Source organism: Pectinophora gossypiella, chromosome 4 (assembly GCF_024362695.1).
Source record: "Pectinophora gossypiella chromosome 4, ilPecGoss1.1, whole genome shotgun sequence".
Lineage (NCBI taxonomy): Eukaryota > Metazoa > Arthropoda > Insecta > Lepidoptera > Gelechiidae > Pectinophora > Pectinophora gossypiella.
In genome coordinates this window covers 5605853-5623456 of record NC_065407.1, presented here as the reverse complement: position 1 = coordinate 5623456, position 17604 = coordinate 5605853, and the positions used below count along the sequence as shown (strand labels likewise).

At 35.6% G+C, this 17604-nt stretch overlaps 2 protein-coding genes across 10 annotated transcripts in view; both read right to left on the bottom strand.

Annotated features, from left to right (window-relative positions):
* LOC126366260 (proton-coupled amino acid transporter-like protein pathetic) overlaps positions 1–17604 on the bottom strand; it is a 231414-nt gene that overhangs the window by 8382 nt on the left and 205428 nt on the right. For all 9 annotated transcript variants that reach the window (XM_050009329.1, XM_050009330.1, XM_050009331.1 and 6 more), the window contains 3 exons: positions 15723–15967; positions 10500–10712; positions 1946–2112 (listed from right to left, as the gene is read on the bottom strand). In XM_050009329.1, coding sequence (XP_049865286.1) covers positions 1946–2112; positions 10500–10712; positions 15723–15967 — 625 coding nt within the window. The remainder of the gene's footprint in view (positions 1–1945; positions 2113–10499; positions 10713–15722; positions 15968–17604) is intronic.
* LOC126366253 (cholecystokinin receptor-like) overlaps positions 1–17604 on the bottom strand; it is a 268987-nt gene that overhangs the window by 125143 nt on the left and 126240 nt on the right. The gene's annotated exons all lie outside the window — the stretch shown is intronic.

The window sequence follows — 17604 nt, the reverse complement described above, 5'->3', positions numbered from 1 at the left end:
TATACTCACAAAGCCCTTTGAAATAACTATATACCTACATTAGAACTATATTTATTAAGTATTTAATGAATTATTATTACCATTTATCTTATCATCTATATTGCTACGTCTTGGTATAAAAGGTCATGCATATGTCTCATTGAGGTACATGTTTTCATTGTCTATGTCTTTGTTCAATATATCAGCATGTACGAAGATAAACTGTCAAAATATATGTATCAAGTAGTACTCCGCTGTGAATGCCATTGAAACCTTGAAATAAATTGTATAAGATTATTATTATTTTTATCTTATTATTTTTGATATAAATAAATATAAGAAAAATAAATAACATTTGTAAAAATGATATCTCCAGAGATTGACAAGGGTTTATTTCATCGATAATTCGGATAATTTCGTTCATGAAACAATAATGTATACGTGGAAATGTTCATAATATGATTTCGGAGGGGCCTATTATTTTATTTTCTGTTATAAATATAAATACACAAACTATGTTTAAAACTTTAATAAATCAACAACATAAACGCCTGGATGATTAGAAACTAAACATTTGCTTTCTTGATTCCATCAGGCGCAATCGTTTATTGCAGTTGCCGGAACGCGATGCTACATAGGCGGTCCTGACGTTCACAATTTACCGGAATACCGCGGGCTGATAAATTTGTGTTTTCTACTGGAAAATCACTTCACTGACAACCACTGTGCGATAATTAAAGCACATAATAACGGGTTCTTACCGCGTTTAAATGGGGATATGGGGATGGGAGTCTCATATCCCCATTTAAACGCGGTAAGAACCCGTTATTATGTGCTTTAATTATGATAATAACCGCGTAAACTTAAAACACTGTGCGATATCTAGTTATAATATTTTTTTTTCCATTAAATTCATATACTAAATACCAATCATCTCTTGTATGGATTGTGAAAAAGATGACCAACCCCATCAACGTCATCAAGGGAAGTACCACCATAATAACGAAGTTAATTTCGGAGGTCAATGATCGTGTTTACTCTCATCTGAAAAACCCGTTTGCGAAATGAAGGTGAAATGGGCTTTAGAGAGTAATTTGCAAATCAAATTTGTGAAGTACAGTTTGATTAAAATCAAAACCACAGAAAACCTATTACGACAGTAAATCAATTTTAATTCAAAATAGATTCTCGTTAACTCCCATTTCTACCGATTAAAGGCAACGGATTGGTGTTAAGATAGAACAAGCTTACCTAGAAAATACTTGTTAATTCTGACCTTGAAGAGACTTCGACTTTATGAAAGTCTTTTATTGTCGAAGGTCAAATCCATTTAAGCCGATGTGCTAAAGAGAACGAATGAATTGAAGTCTTAGGGAAATTAGACGTATGCACGAAATCCCAGACTGCTTGTTGCCTATTTTTCTATATTTTAATGATAAAAAAACAGTCTGTGAGATTCAAAAAAAAAAAAAAAATTCAAAAAATATTTATTTTTCAAAATTGGCTTACAAAGTTAGCGCTTTTTGAACGTCAAACATAATGAGAAAACGGGATAACTCGTTATATAGATTATGAAAGGGCATAACTAAGTATACACGTACGTCTAAGTTCCACAGACCTTTATCGAAGAAGTACCTAGGTGCCTATGTAGTATGACGTCATATATCCTATAATAATCAAAGATTGTACTATTCTTTGTTTGTAATTTTGTATTTCCTATATGTGCAATAAAGTATTTGTTATGTTTTGTCACGACGCTGCGAGACTTCATTGTGGGGTAGTACACATACCGAAATCAATTTACAAAAGATCGTTTTCTAAAGCTAACTCAACCGGGATATTATCCTGCGCCGCTTGGATTACAAATTCAGGAAATAAACTATCACACCACAGATCGCATATTGACTGATGAGGTAAACTCAAGAGTAAGTACAAAGAATAATTATAAAATGTTTTCTTAACTTACCAGTGACAATGACAATAGAGGTTCTAACTGCTACTTGTATAATATTTTCAAATCTTGACGGTCTTTTTTGCAGTATCCTGTTTATCATTTCCATGGGCACGTAGAATTGGAGAGCGTAGGAGAAGAATATCACAACAGCCATGATGATTTTCGCACTTTGAGCAATACTGAAACAAAGGAAACAATTTTACACAACATTCAAAATCAAAAATCTTCGGTGTAGAATCTTCACAGGTTACCGTAAAGTCAATGCGCGCTTAGACACGCCACAGGAGGCGCACGAATAGCAGCTAACTGCTTCCTGTTTTTCTGTTGTGTCGATGTGAGGTGAATTATCGACGTCATCAACCCCAGTGTCAGGGTTACTATAGAGCCGCCAAAAACCCCTGACATGGCTCATGTACGACTACATACGTAATTCCATAAATAAATAGCGGTGTCGTCTGAATTACGGACACGGATGGTTTTACTTTCGAACAATTGGATGTACTCTAGCCAGCGAGGCGGCCAATCAGCTCGCAACAACATACACTTTAGGACCGCAGTTCCGATCGCGCTGGCGCGGTCGACGTTTTCCCTCATTCGGCACTTATCGCTTTCGCTATCAACCCACCAGGGTCGATAAAATCCTCTCAGACGACGCCCTGTACCGAGGTTTGCGGCTAAATGGGCACCCTTAGGCCTCTTGTCTTAATCTTCGTACCAGGTGAGAGCCCTCAGCGCTCCCCATTTGTCCGGCCAAGTATGTTTTGCCATCTGCTGCAAATAAGTCACGTCAAAAAAGGACAATCGGGTGATCAGCTTGCCATGTTCTGTCCTAAGTGTTCTTTTTTTGTAATAAGCCCTCGGGATTCGTACCCAGGGCCTTCGGATCGTGAGCCCTACGCTCAATCACTAGATCATGACGTTTTGTGCCTCGCTTGGTGAGCTGTATCTATTAACATACGAGTATTACATGCAATATCTTCAGTTTCAGTGTGTTTTTATTATTATTTTACTTAAAGGACGTGAACAATATTACTACTCCAATGATAAGTATATTGAGTATATTGCATGATGGTTTAGCATTTAGTAAAGTTTAACAGGGATTTAGTACCTTGAAAGTAAAGTCTAATAAATCCTCAGCAGAATTGATTTAGGTCTGAATGTTTAGTGATAGTTTATTAATAGAACCTAAAGGTTGGGTTTAACATTTTTTTTGTTCCAATATAAATATTTACATTTATTTGTGGGTCTAAAGGTATTGGACATAAATAATTTCGAATCCGAAAAGTAATTTTATTAAAGATTCTACCTGTCCTTTTCATGGATTTCGGGCTGTTTTTTAAATTTACACATAGGATAAATATATCATGCAACAAATTGATCCGTTGTATTAAGTTTATTAAGTTTATTCGTATTGATATACTAATAGGTTCATTATAATCGAATAATATCCCCGTGAATATGCTGAATAGGTTTGAAATCTGTATTCAGCATATTTTCAAGATATCAGTGGTGCGTCTTAGCTGCGTCCCGTTCTTGCAAAACGATGTTTTGTATGTAGCTCATAATGATACTAGCATTGATGTATTGTAATATGTAATATTACACACGGTGCTGTTCGCCAGTTCTGTTACTTGAACTTGGCTTGATATTGTACCGCGTGTCTAGAAGTTACTATAAACCTCATTGGCTAATTATTGGATATTGTGACGTGTTGCTATCGCTATTTCTTTATCTCTTATTTCGGATGACTGTATAGACAGGGTGTTGGTGACATCGTAACGAATACTGAGGGCGATGATTCAGACGAAGATTCTGAGAGTTGATATCAAGTGGAATTTTCCATCGCAAAATTCATGATATCTTTCATATATTTTTTTTTAAATTATGCACTTTTGTTATGGAAAATTCCACTTGATATTAACTAAGAATAATGAGCTAAATAATCCCCCTTAGTTTTCGTTACGATGTAACTTACACCCCGTATAAGTACGCATAGGTGTTAGTGACACCGTAACAAATACAGAAGGGGATGATTCAGACAAAGATTCTGAGTAGATATCAAGTAGAATTTCCTCTACGAAAATACATGAACATTTTAGGTTTTTTTTTTAATATTTTTAGTTCCATACTATTGCAACGGAAAATTCTATATGATATTACTCAGAATCATGGCCCAAGTAGCAACCGATTGTCTTAAAAGAGAATTGTAGATATCTTGAAGGCAAGTAGACTAAATCAAGCCCTTGTCTTGGATAAGTCTTATATGTCTCCAAGATATCCCTCAAGATATCTTGAAGACACAGTTTAGTAAAAGTGGGCACATACTTTAACTCTTATACAAGACAGACTTAAGACAATGCTAAGTCAGACTTAAACCCTACTTTAGACAATGTTCTTGCGTATTCTAAACTTAGAATTCTTGTAGTATCACTTAATACCAAGAATGTATACTTGAAGATATCTACAATACTTAGTTAAGACTATAGGATTGAATTGCACTGAGTCAATTGTAACTTAACGAAGTAAAACTTCAGGTCATACTTAAAACGATTTTTACTTCACGCGTCTTTATTTTAGAATATAATGGCGAACATTTACATTAACACAAGAAATGAAGTCTGTAAGAAAATGGCGACTAAAATACTAGTTGTTATTTTAACAAAAGGTTATTCCGCCGTTTCACATACAGGAAATTATAAACGCATGATTGTTTCTCGTGTAAAATCGATAGAAAGTGTTAAAAAACAGAAGGGCCTTGAATATACCAGAAAAATAATAATAAAATTTGTATTGATTATTCAGCAAATAAAAAAAATGGTGACATATGGTACAGATAAATTCATTTTCTATTAATATGTGACAGCTGAACGCAGTAATTGTTACTACAACAGAAATATTATATTAATTTACTTCAGTTTTTGACGATAATATTGTCAAAAAAAATTACTTGTTTTCGTCCCGTAAGTGCAAAATGGCGTTAAGTAATATTTTTCTAAATGAAGTAAGACTTTAGAAACAATTGATTTCGTAAGAATCAGTTTAGAAAAGTAAAGTCAAGTTGCACTTCATCAAGTACTAGTTAAGATAAATTTTACTTCAATTGTCTAGGAGTATACCCACTTAAGACAAAAAGTATTTAGTGAATTCCTACTTAAAACTCTTATATCTAAAGTTATCCTCTATTTTGATTTAGTGAAGTATTGTCGTAAAATCATGTTTGTTTATTTTGTGCCAGAATTAGCTATGTAACAAGTAACAATTAAAATCGAACGAGCTTTTAAAACGTACGGAAAGTATGTTTGTTTGAGAGGTAAGTTTTTCGACTCGTGGAAGATAAACAATATTGTTATGCTAAGTTCTTACTTGGATAGGAATGTGATTTACTTAATTGTTTAATATTTATCAGAAATGGAACTAACAAACATAAACTCAATTTGCTAATGAGTCTCCGCGCATACATTCTCATAGGTTACCTACATGGTTCGCTGACGCAAAGTAGGTACGATCACCGCGCTTCTAATTGCCAACGGAAACAATGTGATTATTGTAAAAATTTACGAGTGTCCGTTGAATATTGTATATACGAAGAACCCTTGCAATTTGATTAACGTCGTGTGTGTGCGCGGTAGTTTCTAATCCCACCAAAAACATTATTGTTAATAAAGGCGGCCAAATTCCCGATGACTTTTATCAAGCTAAAAACATATTGGAATCGAATCTAATGCTCACTTTAAATGCATTTAACCATACACAAAACTTAAAATATATTTATGATTGTGAATAAAGCTTAGTTAAAAATAGGTACATTTTTAAAATTATTAAAAGAAATAATGAAATGAAAGAAGAAAGAAAAGTATCTAGACACGCGGTAGCGTGTCAAGCCAAGTTCAAGAAATAGAACTGGCGAGCCGCACCGTGTGTAATATTACACGAACCATCTGAAGCCACTTTTGACCCCCTCATAAATCAAAAACTATATCACATAAACGTATCAAATTTGGCTTGTATATCTTCTTAACAAGCGAAGTAAATTGTCCCTTAGGAATAAGGTGAAAATCTACACGACTTGCATCCGTCCGATCATGACCTATGCAGGGGTAGTTTTCGCTCATGCGAGTCCCTCTCAAATCCACCGTCTACAGGTAATACAAAATCGTTTCATGCGGAAAGCCACGGGAGCTCCGTGGTTCCTTCGCAATGAAAATCTGCACATTGACCTAGGTCTGCCAACCATTGCCCAATGGCTCAAATTAGCTTCCAAACGTTTTTTCGATTCTGCTCCGCACCACCCAAATCCCCTGGTAGTTGCGGCTTCCGAATACATCCCGCTTAGGGACGGTACTGAAAAGTATCGGCGTCCGAAGGACGTAATATACGATCCCGACGACCCGATTACTCTAGCCATAGAGGCAGCCAATCAGCTCGCGACACCAAACACTTCAGGACCCCGATACCGACCCCGCCGGCGTGGTCGACGATTTCCCTCATTCAGCGCTTATCGCTATCGACCCACTAGGGTCGATTAATTCTTTCAAATATTTTTCCTCTCAGACGACGCCCTGAGCCGAGGTTCGCGCCCAACTGGGCACCCTCAGGCCTGTTGTCTTAAACGTTGTACCGGGTGAGAGCCTTCAGCGCTCCCCATTTGTCCGGCCAAGTAGTTAATGCCATCTGCGGCAAATCTACAATAAGTCACGTCAAAAAAAAAAAAAAAAAAAAGCTTGTATATTGAGACTTGCAACATACATATGTGTTCTAAATTTCATAAGCTTATCTCAAACGGTTATTTAGATATTAATATCCAAAAATCCTCATTTTTATCATTGACTGACTGACCTATAGATCAAAACTCTAACCCAGTTGCAGATGACCTAGAAAGTTAAAATTTGGTATGCAGATAGGTAATTAGATGAATACAAAGGAAAAAAAACTAGCAACTTTTAAATAATTAGATTCTATTATGAACGCTTAACATAAATACCTAATTAGTGCCTGTACCTAACTATAGATGTAAGAATCAGTAAGTAATCAAAACTCATGACAGCCGGTCTTTTTGTGGTAGGTATGTAGATTAACTTAACATAACATATCACGCCTATATGCCCTATCGGGGTAGGCAGAGCACTAAGTGATCATGGAACCACTTGATGCCACATTCGACAAGTACTATGAGGGTAGGTAAGCAAGTTGGAACATGTGTTTAGCGGTGATAGGTTGTCAGCTTTTCGCCCATGATACAACACAACTCTCATCCATTTTACTGGCATATATTTTTTTTAACTTAACGTGAATCTTAAACAAGTTTAATAGGTATTCAAATGTTTTATTTTTATAAAGTCGACTTTTAGTTTTGAATTTGTCCTTTTAAAAGGACCCACGCGTTACGAGGATATGTACTTACCTACAAAAAGTAATGATATCCAATCAAAAACATAAATGTGAAATGAGAGCCAAGTTCAATATTATCGTTAGCAAAGTTTTTTAGGTACAAACAAACTCAATTTGCTAACGAGTCACCGCGCATACATTCTCATAGGTACATGGTTCGCTGACGCAAAGTTGGTACGATCACCGCGCTTCTAATTGCCAACGGATACAATGTGATTTTTGTAAAAATTAACGAGTATCCGTTGAATATTGTATACACGAAGAACCCTTGCAATTTGATTAACGACGTGCGTGTGCACGGTAGTTTCTAATTCCACCAAAAACATTATTGTTAAAAATGGCGACCAAGTTCCCGATGACTTTATCAAGCTAAAAAAATATTGGAAGCGAATCTAATGCCCACTTTAAATGCATTTTACCATATACAAAACTTAAAATAGATATGTTTATGATTGTCAATGAAACTTTGTTAAAAATAGGTACATTTTTAAAATTATTAAAAGAAAGAATGAAAGAAGAAAGAAAAGTATTTATTTATTATTAGACTAATAGGTACCTACTTTTAAATTTGAACTTAGCAGGTTTTTAATATAAAACTCGATTTTTCATGGTGTAGTGTTGCCGTGCGCTTAGACTAGGTTAGACTAGTTTAATCATTTTTGAGAAGATTTGTGCGAGACGTAGGTACCTGGGCCGCCACACGCTGGTTCGGAATTGAAAAACAGGAACTTACGACTTTTTTGACAAAATTGAATGATTGTGTTATACTAATCGATAGAAAAAATTGATAGCAATGAAGAAGATATCGCATCGCTAACAAAAACAGTAGGATGTGCATTATCACAGGTTAATTTTCTGTATTTAATTTTCTGCATTCGAAAACCACCAGATCTTTTTATTTTTTGAACTTCGTCCATCTTTCTGCTTGCTTCTATTTCGATTTTATCGTCCAGTGAATAGACTTTTCTTATGTTTTACTTATTGTAGTCAAAAACGAATAAAACAGTCTTGTATAAGAGCAACAAATAATCTTAACTAATCTAATCTCAAAGCTTAGTATTAAAATTGCCTTAAGTATATCTAGGCAATTCATTTTTTACTTTACAAGACTAAACTGATACTTCAGTAAATCAATTTAGTATTAAGTGAGCCTTCAAATAATCTGAGTAAAGTAAAAATATACTTTTAGACTTAACAGTAGGCTGAGATAAGACTAAATAGTTTTGAGAATACTTAACTTGGTTTTGTGTATTCTAAATTATCTAAAGTAGGATTTGTTGAAAACTATATAGTATTAAAGAAGGAAAAGAATTTATGAAGTCCTAATAAGTCCTATTTGATTTGGATAAATCTCACTTTAGCTAAAGTTTAGACATATATGACTTAATCACAATTCTTGTTTGCTACTTGGGGGGTTCAATTATCCCTCAAAGTTTTCGGTACTATGTCACTAACATCATATATAGTATAACACATTATTTTACATCAATAACTGTACATAACATTTTTCTAAATTTATTCCGATTCTTTTTTAACATTTAAATATATAAAATATAATTTTATTAGAACGTATAATTTTGTAAACTTACCATACTTTATTATTGTTTTCGTTTAAAAATTATTGTATTATCGTATAACATAGGTAAGTAAGTCTACAGCAAATTTCTAAAGTACTTAAATTCTTGTCATGTTCTTTTCAGTCCTTGAAACTGTGGCACTTTGCATAATGATCGTTTAGAATTTTTCGCGAGCCTTTTAAGATTTTCGCAAGTTCCTTCACGATTAATCGATTTTATTTTGCATAACTCTTCAGCAATACAAACTTAGTACCTAGCAAGCTTTTCCAGAGTTGGAGAAAATTTTTCACCTAAAAGATATAGGTGTTACCTAATCCGTCTTTTACATAAATTTATGTTTTGTATTTGTTTCTCTAGTGGTAAGAGCATTGGTTAACGATCTGGACTCTGGAGTTCTGGGTTCTTTATTTGGTAAGCACATTGCACGCTTGAATTTCCTGACTTTCTGAAAAAAGTAAAATGATTTCGTGCTTTTGAAAGAAACGTTAAACCGTTGGTCCCTGCTGTTAGCAATAAAATACCTCCTCCAACCCGCAGTCGAGCCGCGTGATGGAGTATGGTCCTCCTTGTACTCCCTTCATGACCAGCAATGGGATGTATATAAGGTGTTTATATTTATGTATATATTTAAATATATGATATATGAAACTGAAATCGAATTGGGTTTACTCTGCCAGAATCACCACCAATGTAATCGTGTTAAGCCTGCTGCTCCAACTGCGGGTTGATAGAGGTATTTAAGTTAGTACTCAACATATTCATAGGAGTTTCCAAGCTGCAAAAAGCCCTCTGATTTGGCTTTAGTACTATAAACATGCGCAAATGATATTAACATTAAAATTTTTGATGGTGTTTCAATTTAAATATTCTATGCGGTGGCATTCAATATTTGCGAGGGATAAGGGGCTACTCAACGCAGTCCAAAGATTGTGGGTCAAGGGTGGGTTTCTGTGAGAATAGAACTTCCGTTTATATTTGGCACGGATCAGAATCGAAATCAAGTTGCAATTTTTAATGGAAAATCTGATAGCTGCCAGATCTTTATTTATTCTGGTTGCATTCATCCTTGTATTTGACACATTTGAATTCTTAAAACTGGCAACATAAAATCAGGAATATGAGACTCGCGATGACGATTTAACGCGGTAAGAACTGGGTATTAACCGGGTAGTAACCCGGCGTAATTCAAATTCAATTCAAATTCAAAAATATCTTTATTCAGTAGGTAACATAGTTACACTTTGAATCGTCAATTTTTACATAACGAACGTCTCATCCGCCTAAAACTACTGCAGCTTCTCACAACCTGTATAGCCGGGGAAAAGAAGCTGCAAGAAAAACCTCGGCAGAGGGCCCTAAACGTTCTTTAAAAAAAAAAATAGACATAAAATATTGATATACAATTGAGTAATTAAGCTGCCTAATATCAGTTCTCAGACAGTTAATCCCATTCATATCTTCTAAATAATCACTAACTTTATAATAACCTTTTTTGTAAAGCTTTTGTTTAACTACTGTCTTAAAGCAGTTGAAAGGCAAATTCTGAACCGCAAACAATGTAATATTTGTGTTTCCTTTCCAGAAGATTCAAGACTACTCACATGTAATCCTGAGGCAGGTTCAAGGTGATGCTTCCTTTCACGTTGTCGCCGTACTGTACGTAGCCGAAGAACCCAAAGGTACCGTAAAGGGCGATGACGATGACCATAGCAATGTTGAGGACTCCAGGGCATCCCAGGAACTGCTGCGGATGCTTCATCTCGTTTTCGATAGGCATCACCACGCCAATACCTTCCATTGCGAATATCACAGTGCTGTAAAATAAAAACAGTCTTTTAAGTTCAAGTACCGAATGGAGCGAATAAAATTTAAAAAATACATCATAGTTTTGATAGCCAGGGTTATAATATAACATAACACTACAAATACTTTATTGCACACACAGGAAATACAAAACAAAAGACAAATATAAAGAGTACAAAGAGTAATCAATCAGTGGACAAAAATTAATACCCCCTCCGGTTGATTGAGGGGAGGCCTGTGCCCAGCAGTGGGACGTATATAGGCAGTTTATGATATGATGACATAGAGGAACTCATCACAAGCCCTTGATCAATATTTATTTATTTATTTAATTAGTACTGCCACATGGTTTACATTTATGCATTATACTAATTAACTCTAATTATATATATATAGAGATCTGATGTAAATCACAGTTACGGCGTACCTAACTTACATAATAATAATTGTCTTAATTTCTAACAAAAAGAAAAAGGAACAAAAAAGAAAACAATTAGAAAATTATATTTATATGGACCACCCATACAACAGCCATATCCCTGAATATGCCTATCACTATCGTACATAGTCATAGACTTCAAAAATAGAAGCAAGTTTTCAAGTCGTCGGGATCTTTTTTATGTATGTTCCACGATTACTCGAAGACGCCTGGACCGATTTGGGATACTTATTCTTTTTTTATTCAAAAAGGTATTGTTCCCAGGTGGTCCCATCGTCAGCATGACTGATAATAGGATCCCAGATCGAGGGCTACCCTCATTTTTATTAACGAATCGATACGATATGACATTGTATCGGTTGACCCATAAAAAATAGTTAACTATGTACAAAGTTCGTGAATCTTTAAAAGTCACTACTATCGAACAATTTCGAGATGTCCTTAGAAAAAGTTCAGTAAGCTCTACTCTGAACTGGCATGCGTGTATGAAACAATTGATGAATGTGGACAAAGCAAGAGAAGTATGTCAGGATGGAAGGAATTCCATAGTCTCTGCCCACCCCGGTGGGAAATAGGCGTGAGTTTATGTATGTATGTATCGAACAATCTCACGAACAAAATGTTATATTATGGTCACAAAATTTATTAGAAATACATATATTTTATTAATCTGGCTTTTCAATTACTAATATGAGTAAATAGATTGATAATGGCTCAAAATGAGGAAATTTAACATCTCTGATCCAAATCCAAATATGGATAATATCCTTGATACAACACAAATCTGGTTACGGACAGTTCTACAAACTTCTCAAAAATCTTTGATCAGCATTACCCATTTGAAGTATTATTTTCAAATCTATGTTTTAAAACATTTGAAGCATAAACAGTAGACAGACACCATTGTTTGAGAAGCAAACAGTTTAAATAAATCCACTCTCATCTTGAATCTTTTAAAAGCGTAAGCTGTAATAAGATTCGTCTTCTAATCTATAGAATTATTAAACGTTTTATTATTCAAAAAAGCGTTTCTTATAACAACAAACAAACATTAACGTACGAGTATATTCCTAATGGGGTAGAGTAGACAGAGGTACATCCATCAATCACTAGCTACCGTATCACCGAGCTTTCTGTTAGACCAACGTGACAGCAACGTAACATTAACGTGATTTGTCTGTTATGAAAGGGGTAAAATACTGTTTTAAAACACTCTACACGTTTTTTGAAACATATATAAATAGGCTTAGGGACGTTTTAATTACGGTAATTACAACTAAAAAGCGCCCATGTTCAACATTTAATAAGGAGTATAATAGGTACATATGTATTATTTTGTCATTTAAAAAATACATTAGAAGAATATTTTTTTGTCACGAGCAGTAACAAACTCTTGGGTTGTTAAGACTGATGAATACTACTTATAGTCCCCATTAGTCTTGCCAAGGCTGATCTATTCGTGCTAAAGAAAACACGAGATTACACGAGATGACACGAGATGTATTAATACATAACATTAGCCTCAACTATATCCCAATTGGGCAGCGGAAAGCGGAAGCTTGTAACCACATCGCGGATAACTTGTTAGGATTGGGGCGTAAGATTCCTAATGGCTGTAAGGGCTGGTTATCTGAGGTTAAGGCTGAGATGAAAACGTCCAGAGTTGCAAAACTCACTGAATTAAATTAAAATTCGTAGAAAAAATATGTCCACATTACAGTAGTTAAATAGAGAGCAAGAACCGAAGAGAAGAGACAAAATGTTGTCACAATAGTGAATATATAAAGTTAATGTTAAATAAAATAATAAATAAATAAATGTTGGGGTTGCCAACATAAGTGAACGCGTGCAACCTACAAACTGGTAAATTCCCGTATCCTGAAAACTCCCGGTAGGTACTGCCCAAATTGACCATTGTACAAGTTCGTATTACGGATATACAGTCCGACGCGGACCACGGCCTCCGTGGTCCAGTGGTTGAGCGTTGGGCTCACGATCCGGAGGCCGCGGGTTCGAATCCCGGTGGGGACATAGTTTGGTTAGGATATTACAGGCTGATCACCTTATTGTCCGAAAGTAAGATGATCTGTGCTTCCGAAGGCCCACACACGCATGTTAAGCCATTGAGCCGTTGGTCCTGGTTACTTCTTACTAATGTAAGTGAGTGATCGTTATATAAGCCATGTCAGGGGCCTTCGGCGGCTCAATAATAACCCTAACACCAGGGTTGATGAGGTTGGTATTCCACCTCATAACCCACACGATAAGAAGAAGAAGACTAGAATAGGGATACCATAACCTAAACTATATTCCGGGGTAGTCAGAGGTACATCCACTGCAAGATGAACTAAGTACCCACACTTCACCGCGCTTTCAACAGAAAACCAACATGATTGGTGGAGAGTCTTATCGCTATCTATAATGGTCGAACTCTATTAGTGAAAAATGCACTTCAGATAAATGAAGAACTCATTACTGCAAGTCCGGTTCTAAGGTTCAAACCACACTACAGTGACTCAGTGTTAGTATTTATTGTTTAAATGTAATTCTATAATTAAATATAAGTTACGCAGCTGTTATAGGAAAGTTATTTTAAGTGTACTTTGCTGTGCCCTAGCAGGGGCCATGATGAGTTTTTTTATGTGTACCAATGTACGATCTCTATGGACGCAGTAAAGTTTTTGATTAGATCAAATTTGCCATGCTAATATTTTACTCCCACCGTGTTACACGTCCAAGGGGCTTACTTTAGAACCGCTATCCTTTAACTCGTGTACGAAAATACAGGGTGTTACTGACATCGTAACGAAAATTTTGAGGGATGATTATGCTCCATACCCTATATAGGCAGTTTATGTATGTTATGATTGAGACAATGATTCTGAGTCGATATTAAGTCGAATTTTCGGTACATAGGTACCTGTCTCATCTTGTAAATGAAAAGTTCTTATGTGCTACGTGAAATGGGTATATTATGTTCAAACGTTACTCTTCTTCTTCTATCGTGTGGGTTGTGACGTGAATTTATTACCAACCTCATCAACCCTGGTGTCAGGGTTATTATTGAGTCGCTAAAGACGCCTGACGTGGCTCATGTAAACGTTACTTTGAGCCGAGCGGTTGAAAAATAATGGCCCCAAGATAATGTATATACATGCTCAAGATATATATGCTCAAGATGATAAAATATGTTAAAGTAAGTGAGAGTTGTAAGCCCCTGAAGCCGCAAAACCTTACAAAGCTCTGAATAAATATTGTGAGAAGTGATAAAAATAAATTGATTCTTTTTCTGTTTCTAAAATATAAGGAAAGCCAAGACAGACCTTAGGCTACAATACATTGTCTTATGTTATAAGAAGATATGATATGTTATATTATTACTTATAAATAAATTTCAGGACTGACCATTGAACTTGGCACCTATTTAGATCTCACTTCTTTTGTTGTTGAAGTCAACAACCAAGGCATTTATCATAATATTGGACTTGGCTGTCATTTCACATTTATGTTTTTGATTGGTCATTTTAACACTATAGGATAGAAATAGATGCAGAATTAGTATTCAATAGACACTGTTCAATTACTTATTCAAACTCAGTTCCCTCTATCTGTACACCTTAAATAAGCGCAAGGTGGAAATATTAACTTCATAACAACGTACAAACTTGTTAAGGGATATCGACCTTACTTCAAAGGAAATGGTTTCCGTATTATTTATTTTTTCACAAAAGATAAGGGGTTTTTTTACAAAAGCATTTCCTTATTCAAGAGAAAGGTATGCAGTATGAAAATCATGACAGGGTATGTCTTTACAAGGTCGCGAGGACCTTTTTTACTTTCGCGTTGGTACGTTAAGATTTATGATATGTGACGTAGGTAACGTTTAGGTGCCCGATCCTTCTATCGATATTAGGTAGAAATTATCAAATCTGCTTCAAATTATTCTAATATTTAATGGTCATACCTCTCTAGGACACCATGATGTCGCCACTACGATCGCGTCGCCGACAAGCAGTTGACATAAATATATATTATATAGTTTATAGATAGCCTTTATTGCATCTATTGTTCTAAACCCTCGATATAATGCGCGTCGCGCGCGCGATTGCCGTGTAGAGTCCGTAGGTGAGGTAGAATTATACAACTGTCACGCCACCATGGTGTCGTAGTGAGAAAAGGCCTTAAATACGATGTTGCTAGGTTCTCTTTTACCTTGGAAGGCTTAACATTTTTAGAGACATGAAGCTTAGTCAATTTATTTAATTTAAGCTCTTGCGGTAAGCAAAGAAAGACTGATTTAATGTTTCAGCTTAAAATAATGGGCATTCACTTGTGTTAAGCCGAAACATTAAATCAGTTTAAATTGGGATCATAATTCTCTACCAAGTTAGCAGAAGTAATTTTTGAATAAATGTTTTAACTAAGCGCGAGTGGTTTTAAACCTTTTGATGCGGCTTCGCCATATCTTTATGCTTCGCTTTTCAATGCATTTGATATACGTGCACATAAATACACTACAAAGGCGTTTACTAGAAAGGACAGTGTACGTATACAACACTGAAAGGGTAAATGATCAGCTTACCTAAAGAACAAAGGCCACTGGCTGATATCAGCAACCATATCTCTTTCACTGGGCGATGGCAAATCCACGAAGACGAAGTACATGGTAATCGCAAAGACCACCACAATGAGAACGTTGGCGATCGCTGAGAATGGTACCAAGTGCTTCAGGTTTCGAATCTGACTGATCAAAACCAATGGTAACAAAGTCAGTGCGCAGTATGTCGATGCAGATAGCTTGTAATCGGGGTAGTAGACGTCAATGACCTGAGGATTGAAAAGAAACAGGTGAAAAATAAATAAATAAATAACAATGAGACTCGATGTCCGTGCCTCACTCGGCTGGGCCCGCAGAATACCAGCTTCGTGGGTCACGCCGCGGCTTATGCTGAGCGAGATCCATTATATTGAGGCCGTCCACCATTACCACAAGACTCTTACGACCAATAATAATAAATTATTATTTTTCTGTTCTTCTTTTTTACGTCTCTGTTAATATGTAATTTCGTGTACGTTTATTTTTCCCCTACTGTTTTTGTAATGTTACTGTGGCGTCCAAAAATAACAAATACTTTATTTCTTTTCATTGAAAGAAAGAAACGATAAGAGACATTAAAGGAACAAAGAAAATCTTTGGAGGAATAAATTGTAAAAGTCGTGGTTGACTCATTTTCTATACTTACGACATAGAATGGGTCGAATCAAAAGCTACCAGAATAGGAATAAAGGTTACTCGCCAATATAATCAAATAAGATACTTTTTATGAAAAATCAAAACGAAAGTTTCCTTTGGAGTTTGTATAGAGATACTGTCCTGTGACTTAATTCATAAATTTGATCATCTTAGACTGACTTCTATTTTTCAAAGCAATCTATAATTTATCTTCAAGCCAGTCAAATATCCTATTATAGCCACAACAGCTGAGTAATAGTGTGTATATGACAAGTGATCCATTATTGTTGTAGTTCACATAACCCCTATCTGACTTTTACAACATTTAGTTTCATTTCACATACAATTGGCATGTCTGTGAATAGCAATTGGACGCCTACTATGTTATTAACTTACTCCTAGCTTAGTTCAGGAGAAGGCAACCTTTTGAAATATGAAATAAATAAGTTTAAGTTTATCTAACATAAAAATGTATCTTGTTGCAATCATATCTTATAACGTTGCAGACAAACGTCTGGAAAAGGGACATCCAGAAAAATGCTACAAAAATCAAGATGTCCTTACAAAAAAGGCACAGAATCAGTCTAGACACAAACCCATTATTTCACACTACAGAATGAAAGAAGGCAATAATCAGTTATACTTACTACATAACGAATGCCAAGTGAAGAGTTGGTAAGTTACTAAGGAGTCAATAAAACCCTCAAAACATAATAGAAACATCCCACACGCCTTATTACAAACTGGAGACTAATAACGATAATCTAGGCTCCGCGCGATGATAGAAGTCGACAGATTTTAATTAACATATATCATAATTAAACTATATACGTCCCACTGCTGGGCACAGGCCTCCCCTCAATCAACCAGAGGGGGTAAGGAGCATACTCCACCACGCTGCTCCAATGCGGGTTGGTGGAGGTGCTTTTACGGCTAATAGCCGGGACCAACGGCTTAACGTGCCCTCCGAAGCATAAAATCATCTTACTTTATCGGACAATCAGGTAATGCAAGCCTGAAACGTCCTTACCAAACAAAGGACAGTCTCACAAAGTGATTTCGACAATGAAACTAATTAACAATTCATAATACTCGTAATTATCTACGACAGTAGCGCGGCTTCGGCGAGACTTCTTTCCTAACACGGACTATACATTATTGTAAACCTAGTTTATTTTTAGTCTTCGTTTTGGCTTAACAATGAAACTGTTTACATTGGCCCCGATTCCTG